General features: G+C 45.3%; 1 protein-coding gene across 1 annotated transcript in view; it reads left to right on the top strand.

The window, feature by feature from the left end:
• LOC142572181 (protein 5NUC-like) overlaps nt 1-21,342 on the top strand; it is a 36,330-nt gene extending 14,988 nt beyond the window's left edge. Inside the window, exons 5-9 of the mRNA XM_075681114.1 lie at nt 6,247-6,447; nt 8,707-8,967; nt 14,260-14,412; nt 19,032-19,223; nt 20,048-21,342. Coding sequence (XP_075537229.1) covers nt 6,247-6,447; nt 8,707-8,967; nt 14,260-14,412; nt 19,032-19,223; nt 20,048-20,223 — 983 coding nt within the window. The 3' untranslated portion in view covers nt 20,224-21,342. The remainder of the gene's footprint in view (nt 1-6,246; nt 6,448-8,706; nt 8,968-14,259; nt 14,413-19,031; nt 19,224-20,047) is intronic.
• Nucleotides 21,343-21,739: the final 397 nt, after the last annotated feature.

Below are 21,739 nucleotides of genomic sequence, written 5' to 3'. Positions count from 1 at the left end.
TAGCTACTGATGTATGCCTATTGATTGGCATGTGAGATTCACAGAACGGTTCAAAAGTGTAAAGTGGTGTGAACTAAAAAGACCCGCGTCGCGGCAAAGGGACTGCTGCGAATGAAAGGCAACAATATACACAAATTTGTCGCGTCAGTTCTGGAAATGGGTGCTTTAATCAATTGCATCGAATTCCTGTGTGCAGCTTCAGCAGCATGGTCAGTGTAAACGTCGCTCGGTATTCACTAGTATAGTGCGCAGCCACTGCAACACAATGTGATGATGTAGATGCCAGTTTTTATTAGTCCTCTGATGTCGTTGATCAGATCACTCATTTGTGCGGGCTGGACTTCAGCGGCTGCAGAAGCGCTTGTGATTCGACGAAGAATGAAGAGTGACCTGTCTTGTTCGGAATATAACGTATACCGTATGCAAAAGCTGTTCGCACATACGCAACTATAGCTCAATGGCCGAACAAGGAATGTAGCCAACGCCTTGACAATGGGAGTACTTCGTCAGTGACTGTCCTGACGAAGACGGGTTCCATTGTTGAAGTAGTAGCTCTAGAGACATTCCTTGTTCGTCCACTGCTCGTCACTTGAAGCTTCCATCTCATTGTGAACTTCTGTCTTTCTTAGTTTGGTGGCTGTAGCTGAAGCTGGAACATCGGTGGTTCCCTGGGCTGCTGCTACACGATTGATGTTGGCAACATTGTGGCTGTCATAAAAACACCAGCTCATTTCATTGTTGTTGCAGAACCGCTATGGGTAAAAGAAATTCCAATTATGGGGTTTTACGTGCCAAAACCACTTTCTGATTATGAGGCACGCCGTAGTGGAGGACTCCGGAAATTTTGAGCACCTGGGGTTCTTTAACGTGCACCTAAATCTAAGTACAAGGGTGTTTTCACATTTCGCCCCCATCGAAATGCGACCGCCGTGGCCGGGATTCCGCTATGGGTAGGCAACACATATGACTCCAGGGGAGCAGCGCGAGTGCCAGGAGCGGCAAAGGAAAAAAGAAACGGCAGTACAAGCACGGTGGCGGGCTGTCAAAATTACTATTACCCTTGTTACTACCATTACTCAAAGTGACCATTACTACCATTATTCTAATGCAATAAAGCATTGCATGCCCCCCTCAGCAGTTGTGGTGGTGGTTTCAAACACCTTCGCTCGACATCCACTTTCGCAGGCGCGGGCCAAGATGGCGAGTAATTTTTTTTAAACTGTGACTCCGAGTGTAAACGCTGCTGTGCATGACTGCCATTGATTATGATTTCGAGTGAATCCAGCTTGGCCTCATTCGGTTAGTGAATTCATCATCATCATCATCTTCTTCTTCATCATCATCATCATCCTGGTCACGCCCACTGGAGGGCAAAGGCCTCTCCCATACTTCTCCAAGTACCCCGGTCATGTACTAATTGTGGCCCTGTCGTCCCTGCAAACTTCTTAATCTCATCCGCCCATCTAACTTTCTGCCGCCCCCTGCTACGCTTCCCTTCCCTTGGAATCCAGTCCGTGACCCTTAATGACCATCGGTTATCTTCCCTCCTCATTACATGTCCTGTCCATGCCCCCCATTTATTTTTCTTGATTTCAACTAAGATGTCATTAACTCGCGTTTGTTCCCTCACCCAATCTGCTCTTTTCTTATCCTTTAACGTTACACCTATAATTCTTCTTTCCATAGCTCGTTGCGTCGTCCTCAATTTAAGTAGAACCCCTTTCGTAAGCCTCCAGGTTTCTGCCCTGTACGTGAGTACTGGTAAGACGCAGCTGTTATACACTTTTCTCTTGAGGGGCAATGGCAACCTGCTGTTCATGATCTGAGAATGCCTGCCAAACGCATCCCAGCCCATTCTTATCCTTCTGATTATTTCAGTCTCATGATCTGGATACACAGTCACTACCTGTCCTAAGTAGATTTATTCCCTCACCACTTCCAGTGCCTCGCTATACCTATCGTAAATTGCTGTTCTCTTCCGAGACTGTTAAACATTACTTTAGTTTTCTGCAGATTAATTTTTAGACCCACCCTTCTGCTTTGCCTCTCCAGGTCAGTGAGTATGCATTGCAATTGGTCTCCTGAGTTACTAAGCAAGGCAATATCATCAGCGAATCGCAAGTTACTAAGGTTTTCTCCATCAACTTTTATCCGCAATTCTTCCTACTCCAGGTCTCTGAGTACCTCCTGTAAACACGCTGTAAATAGCATTGGAGAGATCGTATCTCCCTGCCTGACGCCTTTCTTTATTGGGATTTTGTTGCTTTCATTGTGGAGGACTACGGTGGCTTTGGAGCCGCTATAGATATCTTTCAGTATTTTTACATATGGCTTGTCTACACCCTGATTCCGTAATGCCACCATGACTGCTGAGGTTTCGACTGAATCAAACGCTTTTTCGTAATCAATGAAAGCTATATATAAGGGTTGGTTATATTCCGCACATTTCTCTATCACCTGATTGATAGTGTGAATATGGTCCGTTGTTGAGTAGCCTTTACGGAATCCTGCCTGGTCCTTGGGTTGACAGAAGTCTAAGGTGTTCCTGATTCTATTTGCAATAACGTTAGTAAGTACTTTGTAGGCAACGGTTAGTGAGTTAATTATACATATTTGGGACATATGCATGGAAGTGGCGATGTCTCTAGCCCAAATAAATGATGTAAATTCTCAGAAATGTGATTTTTTTCCATGAGTCGTTAGCTTTGCTTACTGGAAGGAGAAGCGATACTGAGGCACATATCATTAACTTGCATTTCACACGCCATTGATGAAAGACTCTGCCGGAGGGTCACTGAAATCTGCAAGTTTTCTTTATGCAGGGTCAACAAAGCACGCAAAGGAATTCAAAGCGAGGTGAACATACAGCAACACATTCATTCTCTAAGCATAGGCTATTCATACCATTAGGAATAATTATTAGTTAGCTCTTTAAAATGTAATAAACTTTGACCTGTTTATACAGGGTGTCGCAACTATCATGACCAACGTTCTAAAATATCCAAATGCCACGTAGCTTTACAGAACCAAGGTAATGTCGTTTTCCGTCGCTTGGAGATGCTCATATCATATTTTGCATTCCGCCTAATTACATAATTAGTCTTAATTAATCCTAGACTGTATGCCTTTCAATCGCTCTCACATCGCCGACGCACGGAATCACTACAGTTTCTGCATTGCGTTATTAACTACCCTTGCCGGGTTTCTTCATATGATTACCTAACGCCTGCTAAACCTAGAAGGGTGATAGTTTGGGCTAGTTGGTTTTCCATGAGACTGTGTGGGTCAGGGTGAAGCTGAACAAGGGACACAGAAAATACGCGGACAAGGACCTGTCCTCGTTTTTATGTGTCCCGTGTCCCGCTTCGCAATGCAACACACAGTCTCGTGGAAAACCATCTGATACTAGAAGTCACCACCACCTAATCATCGTGCCTTTTAACGCGACAGCGTTAAGGATCTCGTGTCGCAGAAAAGCCGTGTCGGCGGCGTTGGCCGTGAGTGAAAAATACCGCAAGGCAATTCATGCATAAAAACAACTTGCAAGATGGGCTGGGTTGGATTCGAACCATCGTCTCCGGATGTTGAGACGGAGACGCTACCACTCAGCAATGAGTTCGATGGTTCAAAGCGGGACAAAAGCGCCTCTAGTGAATGGGGTGTTGCCTTAGAATTGTGCCGTAGAAAGTCATACTGCGGTGTATATCTGTAATTATGAGCATGTAAATTACAGAAGTCGCAGTTAGACGAGTAGCGAAGTACGCTTCCGCTACATTTCTTCTGCGCTTGGCACACATGCACGTGCACGCAGAGCCATCTTGCGGCAAACACAGAAGACCCCCTCCTCGCAATGTACGGCGCTGCCCCGGCAGTTGGCGCGCCACTCGCCCGCTTCTCCCCTTCGTCTCGTCAAGAGCCTGCTGAGCGAATGAGTGGGCGGTGCGAACGGGATGCGATAACGCTATCGCCTTCCACTCTTGAACTCGAAGCTTCAGCGTCCTCCAATTTTTTTTACCCGTACGGACAGATTTAAGTACAGTTTCTTTCCTTGTGTAATTGAATATTGGAATTCCTTGTCTGGTCCTCCTCGTTCGTTCCTTTAAACTTATCTTTAGACCCACCGTGGCTGCTCAGTGGCTATGGTGTTGGGCTGCTGAGCACGAGGTCGCGGGATCGAATCTCGGCCACGGCGGCCGCATTTCGATGGGGGCGAAATGCGAGAACACCCGTGTACTTAGATTTAGGTGCACATTAAGAAGCCCCAGGTGGTCGAAATTTCGGGAGTCCTCCACTACGGCGTTCCTCATAATCAGAAAGTGATATTGGAACTTAAAACCCCATAATTAAACTTACCTTCAGCTACTATTGAATAGGCAGTTAGTATTTTGATTTGGTCTGTATCTTTCATATTAGCTCGATTATTTGCAATTGTTCTGGTTTACACACCCACTCCTGCAATACCCCAATGGAACTGCAGCATGTACAAATAAAAATAAGAATACGCCAACTTCTCAAACATTACAATTATATAAGAAGTGCCAATGAGAAAATTGCAGAGCAACATAAAGAACTCCCGATACAGCTTTCTGTTGCTCAATACGTGCTACATACAAGTGTTATTTTCCTAGCGTGAAAGAAGCCCGCGAATACACGCAAAACTGCAGCGCAACTGGCTGCTCGAGGCACTTTTTATCGCTCAGAAAAGCGATTTTATGTAGCACGTATGGAACAACAGAAAGCTGCATCGGTAGGTTTTATGTTTCTCTGAATTTTCTCATTGACACCTTTCATCTAATTATAATGTTTGAGAAGTTGATTAATAAACTAAGGCTAACTATGATTTAAGGCGGAATGCAAAAAAAAAACTAATCTGAGTATCTCCAAGCGATGGCAAACAACATTACTTTGGTTCTGTGTAGCTGCGGGGTTTTTGCTTAGTTTTACATCTTGGTGCATGATAGTTGAGACACCCTGTATATTTACATATATTGTGCCTGTGCATGGCACAGGCACAATCTATGGCAATAAAAGTGGAAATAAAAGAAAATGTTGAAATTGAAAAATACGGATTAGGTAGCCGCCGCTGATGCGCTAATGCGCTTCTTCTCCTATTGTCAGGATTTGCACAAATAAAGCAAAAACATGATTTAATAGCCGTGCGCGTCCCCGTCAACAATGATGCAGTACGCTTTTAGCTGCAATAAAATTGTCTGTGAAAAGGTAGAACCAACTCAAAAGAAACCTCAAATGATGTCAGTAACAGAACAATGTGGTCATTATAAAATTTGAGAAGTTGATTAATGAACTAAGGCTAACTATGATTTAAGGCGAAATGCAAAAAAACTGCCGACTAGGGCGGGCTTCGGGGCTCGAGACCCCCCCCCCCCCCCTGGGGAACTCCGGAGGGGGCTCGAGCCCCGAAGCCCCCCGTAGTCTGCGCTTATGTCACGAAGCAGGCCATGGCTCTCAAGAAAGGCAAGCTTCAAACACGCATAGCTTCAGTGTTCTGCGCTGTGATGATTCTTTTTTTGAAAGAAGTAGCTATACTCAAGCGATACCAGAGTCCTCCCACGGACTCTGGCGATACCCTCCGCGTTTAAACGCATCAAATGTTTTTCAGGAATCGTTCCAGGAACGCTCTTAGGCATTAGGAATTTGTATGCAACGGGAAAACGCTGCACTCAAGATTTCAGGTAGAATCCAGCGCTGGGGGGCGCAAAATAGAACATTCGAAATATGCTTAAGAAACAAAACTATTCAGTACTTCTTCTTGAGCATCGGGAAACATTGCATACATGTATTTTTCTTGTTGGCATAATTTTGTGCATTACAAATATCGTTTTTACTTGGATATTGGGTTGGCAGTTATGCAGTGTAGTAATTACATATATGCAGCTGGATGCGGACCGAAACCCAGCAACGCAGCGTCAACGCTACTTGGTAAAGCCATGACCTGTGAAGTATATATAGGCGCATTGACTCTTATTGGCTGATTTGAAAACACGACGGGACATACGTAAGCTGCCGTATCTGTCGATAATTGCTGGTATATGACCATTGTTTAGGAACGAGAGAAAATAAAACACACGCAGCCAAACATTAACGGCCGCGTAAAACATCTTTTTTGTGTTAAACTTCCTGCTCTCAACACGCTTTCAGAATAAGTCAACCTTGCCAGATTCTTCGCAAAATCGTTGAATAGATTCGGCCGCTTCCTGAACACAGCACTGAAATGTTTAATTACAGGTGAAGGCTTTCCTAAGGAAAACGTTCCAGAAGGAGACTACCCTACCATAGTGAACAGAAGTGACGGTAGCAGAGGTCTTGTCGTGCAAGACTACTGGTTCGGAAAGTTTCTCGGCTTTTTGCAGGTCAACTTTGACAATGAAGGACAAATTGTAAACTGGACAGGAAACCCTATACTGTTAAACAATTCAGTGGAAGAAGGTAAGAAACAATAAGAAACATGCATACGGTAGAGCCAGCATTCAAGAATGCGCTGTCGCTATCGGGCACGGTCTCGACTTTGTTTACGAAAGTTGCGGCATGTACAGAGCATAACGACAAGGGCAGAGCTGGTATGATAGATGTATTTTTCTGGGAAAATATGGGGACAAATCCGATAAACAAGCTCATTTATAAAAAGTGACATTCAATTGACAAGTCCCTAGAGATGGCTCAACTAAAAGGCAGTCTACGTGACCAAATGAAAAGCATGTGCACCATATGAGGTTAACAGGTGCGTGTGCTCGTTGAAATATCAAACGCGCCCCTAGAAATGATATTTAACTGGAATATCACGGGCAGAGGCTGGAAGCATGTGCTTCTTGCTAGTCCATTCCATCTCTATATGGGTTAAGGCGCTCTGAGTGTTGAAGATTACTTGAAGAATTAAAGACAAAGCAAGGCAAAAATAGTTTGGGACCTAAAATCACATTTGAGCGTATGGTTGAAAAATAAAGCTAAGTTTCGAACGGAGTAGTTGAGTCTACGTTGCAAGAAACAACGAAATTCCTTAAAGTAAATAATGTCATAATACCCTCTTTACAATGTCAAGAGAAGGCCATGGTCTCAGAATGAACCTTAACAGGAGCGCATGATTCTTAATTGCTGTGAATTTGCTGCGCAGTTTTCACCTCTGCTGGTCACAAAGCGAACAAGCTAGCCCTCGTGAGATGTCCTCATCTGGTTCACCACACAAGCAGATGACGGTTCAGTGCACCCCATTTTATGCAGGAAGTGAGTGGTGAAGGCCACAGCTAGTCGAAGTCGATTAATAAAGTTTTGACGTCTCTCAAAAAGCTAGCAGAAAGTCCCGACTTTTGTTCTGTACGACCCTAGATAAAGAATAGATATTTCCGCTTGATTACCGCAACGTGTTGTCGGAGACCTTTCCGAAGAAATTGTCTTCATAATGTACTTTATGTCAGATCTGAAGAAAGGAATAATGCAATGCCGCCGTGTTAATAGGGCCGTTCTTTCAATTCGTCTGCCTGGTCGCTCCCGGGTAATCCAATGTGGCTGGTTACCCACTGAACTTTAAGATAATGTGCACTAGATCCGGCAGTGTGGGTATATTTCGCGATCCAAGCAATAGTTTCACTGTACGATCTCTTGGAGTGGATGTTACACCGAAGCTCTGGCGCCGACTTTGAGTCTCATCACACCACTCAGTTCTGGAATAAGAATGTTGACAAAGTTGAATGGTTTGCTGAACCATCCTGAATACAATACCAATCTGTGAATAACCAGTTCTTGCATTTTGCTTTTTGTGATTTTGAAGCAAAACAAGCTGGACAGCAGGTAAGGAATGAACTTCGCATTTCTTCATACCTGCTTCCTGTACACACACTTGTAGATGCATGCGAGGAAAGCCATAGTTTCTTGAGATCAGTCTAACGCTTGTATATAGGGGAATGCTTAGATGATATCGGGCAGTTTTGAACGCAGATAAGACAAGCTTTTTAGAGGTTGCGTAGTCGACTGTGTATGGTACTTATAGTGCGTAAACGTGTGGGAAAAGTGGCATGTGTTTATCATATTCGTGGCAAGGTTGTAGTCAGCTCTCGTGCATCTTGCACGACCTTGACGTCGCCTTCAGTACACAGCAACAGACAAAGTATGCTTGCCGTTATCAAATGCAACTTGTCCCCCACTGAATATGATAATCCTCGCAGTACAGGCAACAAGTATCCGTGTCTTTGCCGTATACGAAAGCCCCGTGGAGCGTGAGCAAGGTGTCCGTTGAGCCCTCCTGTATTGCGCCCGCCAAGTGGCACGAGAAACGTACAACATTGTTCAGGTTCGACTCCAGTAGTTTAAGATGTCAATGTCATACATATGTCCCGCACTGCTTCAAGAAAGGGATGTTTTTTTTTTCGTTTTTTTTCACGCTTTTATTTTTATCGCGCGCTTCTTTCCGTCTTACCCTTTCCCTTCTCCTATTGCAGGGTAGCAAACCGGAGGTTTTAACTCTGGGTAACCTCCCTGCCTTTCTCTCATTTGCATCTCTCACTCTCTCTCTCTCTTTCTAGCTCTCTCTCTCAAGAAAGCGACTGTGTGTTTCACGAAAGTAGTTTACTTGGACGTTAGCACTTCGTCGTTTGTTTCCAACATTTATCGGTTGTCGCGCCGTGCACATCAGCATAGTATTGAAATACTGTATGAGCGCATATCCTCATGTGGCTGCCTTCTCTGTTCCTTCAGACCGAGGTATGCTGGACCTCATAGAATGCTACAAGGACAACGTGACGAGAGCCATCAATGAGGTCATCGGCCGCTCGAAGGTGGAGCTAGAGCAGGCGGACAGTATATGCCGGCTACGCGAGTGTAACCTTGGGAACTTGATAGCGGACGGCTTCTTCGCCTACTACGCGGACAAGGAAAGCAGCGAGCCCGACTTCTGGTCTGATGTCAACGGCGCCATTTTCAACGGAGGTGCTGTCCGCGCGCCCATCCCTCAAGCTGGTGAGCATTTGACATTGACAAAAAAAAATGAACTCAGAAATAACGGCATGTCTTTGTTGTATCCTAGCTGGAATGCTGTAAAGTATCGCTGCATGGGCTGTGTGAAACATTTACAAGCATAACCTAAGATTAGCAATTAGCGTAAAGTCAGTCGTTGTTCAATACGATCAGTACATTGATAAAACAGAAGGTAAACTGGGAAGTTCAATCTCTCGAAACTAGTGTGCTTTGATGGTCACCACAGTCAAGGGCTCCGGATTGCTTTTCATCTCCGGTTATACAGGTATATGAGTCGTGATGCCCAAACACATCTTGAGAGAGCGACAGAGGTAACCTAAATGGGAAAGAAAAAAAAATAAGTCGATACCAAATACCAATGCGATTTCATGTAAAAGCCCATGTGTTCCCATGTAACACGCGGCATATGGAACATGTTCCGTATATATTCCACGTCCAGTGTCAGATGTCTTATATGCGATATGTCCCATATGATATATCAGAACATACTGGTTGTTATATGGGATACCCATATGTTCGTGTATTGTATACGGGAGTTATTGGGCATGCGACATTTTTTTCAATACGGCGTTCTAAACGGAGACAGGTGGGTTTTTATATGGGAATGCCTTAACTTCTTATGAGTGAGTGAGTGAATTAACCTTATTTCGCTCCAGAGAAGACGCAGGGGAGACCCCGCGCCACCCGGCTAATCCCACGTAGGGACCGCCAAGCCGAGCTTGACGGCTCAATCGCGGGCACTCTGGACGGCCAGGGTTTGGTCATTGAGTTCGGGGCTGCCCAAGAGCGCAGCCCACCTATCCTCGCTGAAGGAGGAGCCGATGGCTTCACACTCCCACAACACATGGTCCAATGTTGCCCTTAGTCCACTGGTGGGGCAGTCCGCACTGAGATATCTTTCAGGGTATATGGCATGAAGAACCGCGAGGTTAGGGTACGCACGGGCTTGTAAATGTCGAAGGGTAACCGCCCGCGCCCTGCATAAGGAGGGATGTGGGAGGGGGAATACCCGTCTTGACAGATAGTAGTGTGTGGTGATTTCGTTAAACGTAAGCAAGGGTTCCCCGCGGGGCAGGGGGACTGCTGAGGCGGCGCGGTCAGTGAGTCCTCACGCGGCCTCGTGTACGCCCTCGTTAGGGTTAGAGGGAGAACCCTCAATCGACCCCAAGTGAGCGGACAACCAAATGAGAGAATGCGCAGAGATACTTTTGGCGCTTTGGAGAATACGGAGGGCCTGAGGGGAGACCATACCGGTTTGGTAGGCCTTAATGGCTGCCTTGGAATCACTATATATTGCCTCTCTGCGACCATCGAGCACAGCCAGCGCGATTGCAACCTGTTCGGCTACCACGGGCCTCGAAGTGCGTACCGCGCTGCAAGTGAGCCTTGAATTGGAGTCTGCGATGGAGACAGCGAATGCCTCTTGTTGGACATATGCCGCGGCATCCACGAAGCTTGCTCAATGTGGTTATTGCGGACATGCTCGAGTAGAGCTGTACTCCTGGCCCGACGTCTGCCGACGTTGTTTGCGGGGTGCATACTGCGGGGAAGGGGCGCGATGTGCAGTTGAGACCTGATGTCGCTGGGAATCCGCACGCCGTCGGGGCACTGGTCGACAGGATTGAGGCCCATCTCGTCGAGTAGCTTGTGGCCCGTCGGGGTGCCGGATAGCCTTAGCAGCTGTGAGTGCTCTTGTGCCTCGATAATTTCTTCGAGCGTGTTGTGGACTCCAAGCTTCAGCAGGTTTTCGGTGCGGATGCTTGCAGGTAAGCCGAGGGATCTTAATGAGAATGTTAAATATGAGACATATCGGTTATCCCGATATGGAAGACGAAATATCTTGTTAGAAGGTGGCGACACGAATTATTGCGAAAGCAACAGGGCAACATTCTCGCTCTTAATTCGGTGCTCCGCCGAAATAAAAAAATTATTCCTTCTGTTGAATCAGTCAGAACAGAGGATACGGGAATGTCTGGCTGATTTGAATGTGGCTAGTGTGCAGCTACCGCTTCTAGAAGTGCGTGGCCCCATACCGTCTTATAACCGTTGTTATACCGTATATACTGCGACAAGCTCCAAAGTTTCAAGTATCAAATAGTCGTATCCAATACGAATCGAGCGGTGAGAGCTGTTAGATTTTTATTCGAAAACACGAATGCGTGCTTGCTTCAATTTTTTTTTTCGAAATAACGGCTGCGGATAATCTTTCCTTCTTTCTCTCTTTCTTTCTTTCTTTCTTTCTTTCTTTCTTTCTTTCTTTCTTTCTTTCTTTCTTTCTTTCTTTCTTTCTTTCTTATTACAGTATTAGAGAGGGCTGACACTTACTTAAAGTGACACAACCGCTTTTCCTGCCTTTTTTATTGGTTTGTAAATTTGAACATCCAAGCTCATCTTAAAGGTTTCTTTCTTAAGGTGAAACATTCTTTGCCTCTTCCTTCAATTTTTCCGTTGCTGCTGCTGTCTCGCACGTCGCGTCTGGATGTGGTTCATAGCGCGCATATATATGGCAGGAGCGCGGCAGCGACTAAAGGCGACGCGAGAAACTCGTTTGGAGCTTTCCATATACGGTCATCACAATGTCTTCTGGAGCTGCCTGGGTGTCGGCATAATACCATCTTGACAGTTGTGACATTCCATGACCCTCCCCGAAAGCATCGCAGAAACTGCCGCGCTTACCTTTCTGCTATCGTGCAACAGCCCAAAGGGGAGATAGATAGAATCGTTGAGAAGAGGTAGGGAGAGGAGGCAGAAAATGGGTTGAACGAAAGTCCTTCAATGCTTTTCTGGTCATGAAACTCCTACGTAGCGCTATGGGAGAGCTTGCTATGTTGCCGTAGCTGCCACGCAGCGGCGCTGGGAGCACAGTGTGGGCTAGAGGAAAGCTGTGCGCTGCGTCAGTTGGTTCTTTATTCTATGGCTGGGCGCCCAAGTAGTCCGGCAGGATCGGCAGTCGGTTTTCTTCACTTCAAGAGATAATTTGTTGATCTGTACCGCGTTGTCACTTCGGCTACAGAGGTGTGAACGTAAAGGTATCGCTATTTTGTTTGCCTAGTGACGCCAATGAGCGGTTGAAGTGGAAACGTGCAATAGCGCGACATGAAGCTGGCGGCTTTACCTTCGACTCTCAAGTCAGTTTGCGAAAATGATTTTTGACACCATGAACGTTATTCGAAGCGATAAGTTCACTGTGAAAGGAGACGCTGTGTCCTTGCCCGGCGCAGTTCCTTGGCTGTTCGAAGGGCTGCCGGTGTACTGGGCACCACGGCAGAAATTGGGCATTTTTTTCTCAGATGCCGTCTGTACTTCTTCACAAGGGAAAAGAGCAAACTTGCACGGGCAAGTAAGCGCGCAACATGCCCAGCCGGTGGGGGCAAGAAAGTGATGCGCTGAATTGCTTGCTTAACGGTTTCAACCACGCAAACAGGGAGCAGTTTTTATTTTTCACTGCTTTTTCTCAATGCGATAGGTAATCGTAAAAAAATGCATTTGCGTCTTTTCATTCACTATTATGCCAACCGTGCTCATTTTTCCATTTCTAAACTACTTCATTAGAACTACTTCGTAGCTGCTATTTTTTGATATGCTTTCCATCATATTATTTCACATTTTCACATATCGCCGACAGAAGACATCGCAGCTGAAGGCGACGAAGGGACTACTTCGGTTTATGAAGGATACGGGCTTGGACAAGCGGTTGTGACAGTGATGTCGCGTACCGCGCAAGAGTGACGGACTGTAACTGACGATGTGTTTGCTTTGTTATGTGCTCTCTCTCTCTCCTCCCATCTTTCATCCCCCCTTCCCGCTCCCATCTGTAGGGTAGCAAACCGGTTAGGCTACACTGGTTAACCTCCCTGCCTTCCTTCTTCACTTTTTCCTTCCTTGCCTTATTTACTGTAATTTTTTTTGCGCAACAATGTCATGTTCACGAACATATGTAATGAAATGTGCCATTATAGTGAAGCTTGTAACGCAATGGACATTAGCGTCTCCTCAGCTTGACACGTTTTGGGATATATTGCCCCATCTTATGTAGCTCACATTCTGAATAAATCGGCAGTGCAGCAGTGTCATGCTCGTGAACACGCGAGCTTATTTTTGTTTAGATTATAGTGACATGAAACAAGGCTTCGTTTCCGTTAATCAAGCCTCCCCAGTGCAGTCTTCATTGCGAAATCTCACGCCATGCAAGCGTAATCGGTCCAAGCAACACACGCTGTCATTATGAAGCATGCCAAGTTGGAGCGGACGTACTTTCGCTCGTGCAATGCCTACGTAACGTGAACTCGTCAAGGTTGCACGTTGGAAATGAACACACGGTGGTTGCAAACCCGGAGTTAAGGCTAGGTTAGAAATCAGCGCGTATTCACACGACACACGGACGTTCCTTTGCGAAAGCTTCGTCGTTCCCGCTTTGAAATGTTGCCGACGCTCGCTGCGATAGGTTGCAGCAGAGTGAAGTTAGCTTTTATTAACTGTAAACAAGGGAAATCAAGAAGCTTTTCTGTTTTGTAATGCGGCAGCGCCAAACTCCCGCGGCGTAGACAGTCTCATTGCAAATGGCTAGCGCAATCGGCGAAGCTTCAAGTCTCGCTGCGAGGCTACAATGTGCGAGTAGTCGGCGAGTTTCTTAGGCTTGCACAGTGTCACAAGCCCAAGCAAACGACCTATTCTTAAATAAATGATACCACGCTCCTCTGCCTGAGATAAGGAACTGCGCTGCAACGACACATACATTCAGTATTGCTGCGTCGGCACGACTTCCTCCATCGTAGCCTTGTTATCTTGCAAAGGTAAGGGAAAGTAGCTTTATCACGCGCACATGCAATAACCGCATTGTGTGTAAGGCGAAATATGACTGGTAGTAGAATGTTAGCTGTTTGATGAAAGATAAACAATTGCTTCGAATCGGTACAGGAGTTTCAGCCGAGTTGCACACGAGGTAACCTTTAGCGTCAACTCGCCTATTGTATTCTACTAAACGCTGAAGAAATTAAACATTCCTTGTCAAGATCACCGCTAATTATCGTAAATAAAGCAAAATGCATTTAGAAAGTTTTGCTTAAGTGGATTCCCACAGTGCGTAGGATCCACATAATTGTTTTTTTTACTTCCTTGCTCCTGATTTACAAACTCCCTTTGTTACATGGTTTGTATTGTTTCCTCCCAATTTATTCTAGCTGCTCGTCTAAGCAGTTGCTTATATAGTCAACCGAAATTAAAAGATCAGCACATCGATAACATACCTTTATTTTTTTCCCTCTTACAACAAAGGTATAAGGATGGGCCATATATTGTCTACAATGCCTTTCGGCATGTCGGTCATCATCATGACACTCAATGGCTCCGAGCTACGAAGCATGTTTGAGTACTCAGTCTCTGAGTACAGTTACAAAGAGAAGCAGGGCCGATTCTTGCAAGTATCGGGTGAGTTATAACGTTCTTTGGCTACATATTCATATTAGTGTCACGTAGTCCAGATAACTTTTGAGACTGTGGTACCGTGCTAGCTTTCCCGCGCACTCACTTGCTCAGAAACACATGAAAGCGAACGTGCGCGCTTCTAAGGGCACAAAGCAAACTATAAATCACTAAGTGACAAAAATTTCTGGTAAGTCCAATGCAATCAGAGTCAGGCTGTATGTTCACGAAGTGTATTACAAGCTCACGGCAAGCGCATTGCTTCTTGTCTTCAGAGGATGCCTGCGACGAACACTCAAGATGACTGTCCTCGAAATCTTGGAAGCGAATCTTTTCGAGATACTATGGAAAACACGATACGGTGTTTTTCATTGCGGCAAGAGTTGTTTGTAAAATATTGATGCAATTTTCTTGCTATCGTGGTGTCTCTTCCGTATTATTATTATTTCTAGAGCGTTATATCTGCGGCACAAGAACGCACTTTGGTGACGGTGATGAACTGTGTTTTAATAGCGCAGCAGTCGTGTCGACTATAATGCGTTTATATACGTTCGTTTATTTTACTGGTTCTGACTTTGTTATGTGTGTTCCTTGGCTTGGTTTAGTTAACAATCGAAAACGGTTTACCAATTAAAAGCGCGAGCTGCGTAATATTTCCAATTAATATTGTTAAATTAGTTTGCACACGGGGATCAGAACGTACCGCCGTTTGTGTACCAAGGTCACCTTGCAGGAAAACTTGATTGTAGGCTTATGTGTTGTCGTGCTGTGATTTCTTTCCTGGGGCACCTTCCCTACATTGATGATCAATGAGCTCTGTGGACAGTATAGAAGACCTGAAAACCAAAGACAGAAACCCATGTTAGGCAGGCTCCAACTTTCTCGTAGATGGCTGTGCTATGTTCAACTCAGCTTCCAAACGTCAGTGTATTTCAGTGTGCGGCTCAGTGAAACTCAGTTTGGTGCAGTCGGTGAAAAAAGTCACAGGCCTGCCCGGCACACGCAGCACAGTCACAGCGTAAGCTGGAGGAGCGGCTCCACAGGTGCCCCATTTCGGCACCAGGCACTGTAGAGTCTTCGCGGCGAAGGCTCCTTGCATGGTTTTCACGAGAACAATCTGAACTTTCCGCCGGGCGTTCGCGGCGAAATGTGGCTTGTGCTGCCCTATGCACGGCGATCTGCTGAGCCCGATGGTGCCTGGTTGCCAGCCACGCCCGGAGGTCTGTGTTTCGCTTCTTCAGCAGCGGTTCGCACCTTGCGAGGAGGCGCCATGACGTGTACCGAAAAGAAAATACAGGCATCCAGACTACGTGGCGCGCATGTCACATACCAGATGGCATTACATCAGGCATGTTGGAAATATTGTTCGACCTGTCCCCGCGAGATCTCTCAAATATAGTTACTTACTCCCTCTTGACTGGAAACTCGCTAAAATAATCCCCCTGCTTAAAAAACAAGGAGCGGGAATGAATATAGATAATAGAAGGCCAATCGCGCACCAACTTCGGATGTTATAAAATTAAGATAAGAGGTATTGCACATTCGTATCATGAAATTTTTAAATGATAATACATCATTAAGCGCATATCAGATTGGATCTATAGACCTGGATGGTCGATATGGGGCGTACATGTCGGCTTAGAGGGACGCATTAAGCTTGCTCGACAAAGGCGCACTATGCAGTTTTAGTGACCTCTGATTTAGCCAAAGCATGCGACAGCGTAGAGCATGCCATACTCCATAACGCTTTAAGTAGCATAAGTTTTCATCGATGTATCATAAATTGGATATACCATGTTTTTAAAGGGTAGTAAATTTTATTGTTCCTAACGTGGCGTGTTGACCCAAAAATATAGTCGATCAAGAGGCGTTCCCCAGGGATCTGTCCTTTCTTCTTTCTCGTTTAACATTTGTTAAGCTCAATTCTATTGGGCGATACCGTACAAGTATATGCCTATGCAGACGACATAGCATTCTTTGCATCTGCGAGTGATGTTCACTCAGTACAAAGAACACTGCAGTCATGCTTAGGAACGCTTGAAGCTTGGTTTGCAGATATTCGAATGTATTATAGGAGACTCTTCCCTCACACCAATCCCTACCACGTGATCGGCTTCTCCCACTTACACACATAGATGAAAATATATTTATAAGTGACTTAAGCACTTAATTAACGACAAATGAAAGTGAGTTCATGCAACTGTTAAACTACATGTTGTCCGTATGCGTCTGTTACCTATTTTTGGACGTGTACGCTTCAAAAACTGTTCCAACAGCTGAGAACTATTGTGTAAAAACAATAGGTGGAAACAACAGCATTAATCCACACACTGATGTTCCACGAAGATGAACATTGATGTTTCCTACTTGTTTTTTATGAGTGGGCTCTCACATCTCCTGAAATCACGCATGTGCTGTTCACCATCGAGTCAGAGAAGTAGGGCAGTTTTTCTCTTACTATAATCCCTCGTACCCTTCACACCCTGATGAATACAGAGAATAATAACATCACAGCTACTACGAGCTTGTACTTGACTTGGCTGTTTTCAAATAAGAAACTGTTAAAATTGAACTCGCTGTATATTTCCAAATTATTGTCAAGCGTGGTGAAAAGTTGACTCGTAGCATCCAACGACATGGAAAAAGCCTGCACATTTTGTGCGCCCGTTAACCCGCTCGGCTCTGGTGTCCTATAAAAAGGACACGAAGATGAATTGTCCTATATCGTAATGCAAATGGTTAGCAAAGTCAAAAAAGAATTTTAGCCATTTTCAATACATCTCCGTCAGCGTAGGCGACTGTTTCTTCGTCCTTATCTTCCGCAGAAAGTCCTAGCGATGAAAACAAAATGGCGGAAGGCAAGAAAGACGACTGAAGCAGAATTCACGTCTTTTCATAATATTTTGCTCAATACTTACTGTCTCGATAGTGATCATAAATTTATATGTCGTTTCTGATATGCTTCGGGCTGTATCTATATCGGGAACCTTTGCCTCTCATTTGCGCGTAGCCCACGGCAAGCCATGATTTGTGTGTACTAAATATAGGACACGAGGACTGAGTGGTTGTCAAGGCTACTGCATGAGTTTATTGTAAAGTGGGAGCGCTGTTGCTTGTGGCAGCTTCCGATTTCTTGTCTTATTATTCCAGAGGCGATAAGTCAGCCTGAACAGCTGTACTCAGAGGCAAGGTGACTCCTATAGCGAAACGTCTGGGTATCGAGGGCCTAAATATATTTGCTGCACTATACGAAGTGTGCATGTTGGAGGTAGAAGACGATGACGATGAAAAGAACAATATACAGTTTGCATTTGCAGGCTTGGGGAGCAGTATTTGCTGCACAGCAGACGAAGAATTAGCCATCTATGACGCAAATACGCCCGACAAAGTGACTATGAGTAGATAGAGGCCATTCACGTGTGATAATGAAGTAACTGTGCGTGTTGGAGTTAGAAGACGATGATGATGAAGAAAAGGATGTACAGTTGGCTTCTTCAGATTTGGGGAGCAGCTTTTCTGCATAGTATACAAAAAATTGGCCATCTGTAACGAAAATACATCCGACAAAGCGACTATTAAGTAGATGGAGGCCATTCAAGTGCAATGATGAGCCTTCTATAGCGAAACCAAATAATGTTTTTAAAGCCTTTCACGCACAAGAACCGCAGTCAAATTACCATTACGCAAGTTTTTTTTTTATATTACATTTAGATGTTTGATACAGCTAAGAATAATATGCACCTTCCAAATACTTCGCATCGCTCTTTACAACCACTAAGCCCTGGTGTCCTATTATAGGACATGACGCCATATCTTATACTGACGAGGTACACCGAATTTAAATATTTTGCGGTTTCTTAGGCAGTAGTAAATCCTTAGAAAACGATGAAAAAAAATTCTGCACGTTAGAAAATTTAGGAGCCTTAGGGAAACAGCAGCGAATTAACCGATATCATTAAAGCTGGGGACCATTTCCCGAGAAGATTTCTTACTTTTGCCCAAGTTTACTGGTAAAATTCATTGCAGCAGGGGTTACATTGAAAGGAGCAGTTTACTTTCTGAAAGCTTTCTTTTCGGTGTTTTACATTACCGTCTGTCTAGAAGTTAGCAGAGAAATACTTTTTATTGGTACTTCCTTTTGGAGCTGTTTTCATGCCCAGCAGTGCTGTAAGCAATCCTTCTGGCGAAAATTGTTTTTCAATGACCCTGGCCGGCTTTTCTGCGTAGGGGAAGGCCAAAACTCCTCAGTCGGATTTCCCCGCCTTTCGCGCGTAAGCAAGCGATTTGCTAATCTTGAATTAACTTCTGTGGTAACTCTTTCGACTTTCTACGCATTCATAGACTCCGGAGAAGTACTGCTAGTGCTTTGCCCGCAACGAAGGCGTCATGAGTCCTCCTCCGAAACTCTGGCTTAAACCAGACACTTTATCTGCTTGTTACCATGCATGTGTACTTGTGCTTGTTAATTGCGCGTGTTTTATATGCGGGTGTACTGTGTGTGAGGGGCTCATTTCATGCACCAACCAGCCATTTTTAGAGCAGCATGCTAAGCGTATAGCCAGGCGAACATCTCGACCCACTGATTAAAGAATGTCTCTCTCTCTCTCTCTCTCTCTGTCTTACAGGTATTCGTGTGACGTATAACGTGGGGTATCCTCGTAACTGTCGCGTCGTATCAATACAAGTCCTGTGCAGAAGGTGCAAGGTGCCTCGATACGAGGAAGTAAGTGACACCGGGGTTTACCGAATTGTCACCACCGACTACATTACGAGAGGAGGAGATGGCTATAAGAAAGCAACGAACGCCACAAGCGGAGGTGAGGACCAGGTCGAAGTTTGTGTATAGTGTTTAGACTTGCACACACCTAAGGCCACATTGCAAATCACTACGCCAATGTGATCGTCGCTTTTAAGCTTATTATTTGATGTATAATAATGAGAAGAGCTGCGGAAGAAGCCAGAAACACTTCAAACAATATGCGACCGTTCGTACAGAAGGATTGCTGCAGCGCCCGCTTAAGTCACGTGGTACAAGGCTGCGGAAGGAGCTTTGGAACAGGGCACGCAATTAAGGGCAGTCGTTCCTCGAAGACCGAGTAAATCTACACGTTACACTTGCGACAGAAACACACTATCGCTTTCTTTGTTAAGTATTCTAAGATAACACATATCGGTGTATGTGTACGATTGATTTTGATAGGACTTAACAATGTCGCCAATAAATTCATTTATTGAATAAGGATGTATTTACTTAGACGTCGCCAACCGCAACTTGAGTATAGTAAAGGAGGCCGGTCGTTCCTTGGATATTCCATATTCAAGATTCCTTGGATATGGGGAGGTGTGCAAAGGACTCATGAAGTTTGTGCTTCCCTTGCCCGTGCAAGGCCATCTAAAGTTTCTCGGGCAAAGCAAAAAGCTCTTCGCGATCGCACTCACACGTACTCCTACCTGATACGAGTGCTACATGCGTTTATCATGAAGTGTGCATCCATCCGTTAAGACAGCGGCACAAAAGCTGCGTAACGACAGCTTGACTGGGACCCTCTCCCCATCGGATGGGCCTGCACAAGTTCCATCTCCCACCCGGATTTCAATTTGATATTCCAACACATTTTTGTTTTACTGCTCTTTTCTGCAGGTCCTACAGATTACTCAGTTCTTGTGAACCATGTCAGGAAGATGACGCCGGTGAAGTCGGCCATTGAGGGACGCATAACAATCTTCAACGGATCTGAACGTGCAACAATTCCAGGCGACTTTGTCAACAACCCATCACTAAGGAGGAAAGAGACACTATCTGCAAGGCTGCTTTAACGCCCCATATAAAAAATAGGAGCATTTTTTTTTTCGCCTAAAGGGGTGGAGACATGAAAATTTTCGCTCATGCGTTCTTTGATTCAGGCGTTGCGTACTGCTTCAGGAAGCCCGATACACACCGCGGGTTTCATATATATCCGATAAATAACTCAATAACAGCGTTATTATACCGAGAGATTTCGGTTTCGGTTTCTGGGCTCTGGGTGATGCTATGACGTCGTAGGAGAGGAAACGCAACGCGGCTTGGTCCCGTGGGTCATAAAAATTAGTGACGTAAAACTATGCTGCGTCGTCTGCTCGCGCATACGCGTGCTCTGCCAGCAGAGGTAAACAACTGGCGACTCGAAGTGCATGTCGCGATTATTATACTTATTGCGAAGAGCGACAACAACGGTAAGAAAATATTGCGGCTTGTGAGCGTCGGTGATTCACTCCGAAGCGCCGTCAGCTTTAGCTCTGAAGTGAACCGGAAGAAGCGTAGCGACGATATCGGCGCCGCCGAACGATCAGCGGCAGTGAAGCTGCCGTCGGTGCCCGAGTGACCACTCCTCGGTCGCTGATTGGCCACTTGGCCGTACGGCTGCCGCAAAAATGGGTCCCGGTCCCATCCTCTCTACGGCAAGGAAATCTCGCCGTTCGCGAGCAGAACCGCCGCCGCACGGCGGCCCGCGAACGGCAAACGGCGCACGGCGAATTGCTGTGCCGGTAACGTGGACGGACTTTTACACGTTGAGAGACGCCAAGCGAACGAGAGACCGCTCCGAGCTGCCGAACTATGCGACTCTCAGATGCTACGTCAACTGCTCTCCGCTACAGCGCTGTGCATGTCTCGGTTAGCCAAGGGCCAGGGTTAGCTCGATTACAGTGTTCTAGAAGCTTGTAGTACAGAGAAAGGATTTCTATATGCCTGTAGCTCGCTCATAGCGGAGGCTATGCTCGGCTCCCTAATCGGCATTTCATCGCTACTCATCATAGGTCACGTTTTTGTGCTAGTGTGCTATGACGTCAATATTTTCGTTCTTCCGTTGTCACGTCATAGCAGCCGCGCTAGCCATGGGTCTCGATCACGAGAAGGAGCCTTTAATGACTTTTTGGAGCTGAATTAAAATCATTTTCAAATTTTTGCAGCGTTCAATACCTCGTTGTGGGTGTCCTCGCATACAAAAGCAGCCTACAACAGGCTTTTTATAGCCTCAAAATTTGGTGTCTCAACCGCTTTAATAGTGCGTTTATTAGAAATAAACAAGGAACTTTTCGACACAAATATTTCGTCGGTGCGAAACATATACATGTATAGCATCGCCCATTGCATTCTTTAACTGAGGAAACGCAGTTCTTTAAAATATGTTAGATATTACTGAACTAAATTTTAAAATATTGAAAGGATCGAACAACAGCTAGACTTAATGAAAGAACTGTTGAATGTTTTTTGGTGATGGCGTCACTATACAGTTACAATGAACCAATTGCACATCCTAGTGCACTTGGTTCTACGAGATAGATAGATAGATAG

This window comes from Dermacentor variabilis, chromosome 2, assembly GCF_050947875.1.
Source record: "Dermacentor variabilis isolate Ectoservices chromosome 2, ASM5094787v1, whole genome shotgun sequence".
NCBI classification, from domain to species: Eukaryota; Metazoa; Arthropoda; class Arachnida; order Ixodida; family Ixodidae; genus Dermacentor; species Dermacentor variabilis.
The sequence above is the reverse complement of the archived record's forward strand: the minus strand, read 5'-3'. Positions and strand labels throughout refer to the sequence as shown.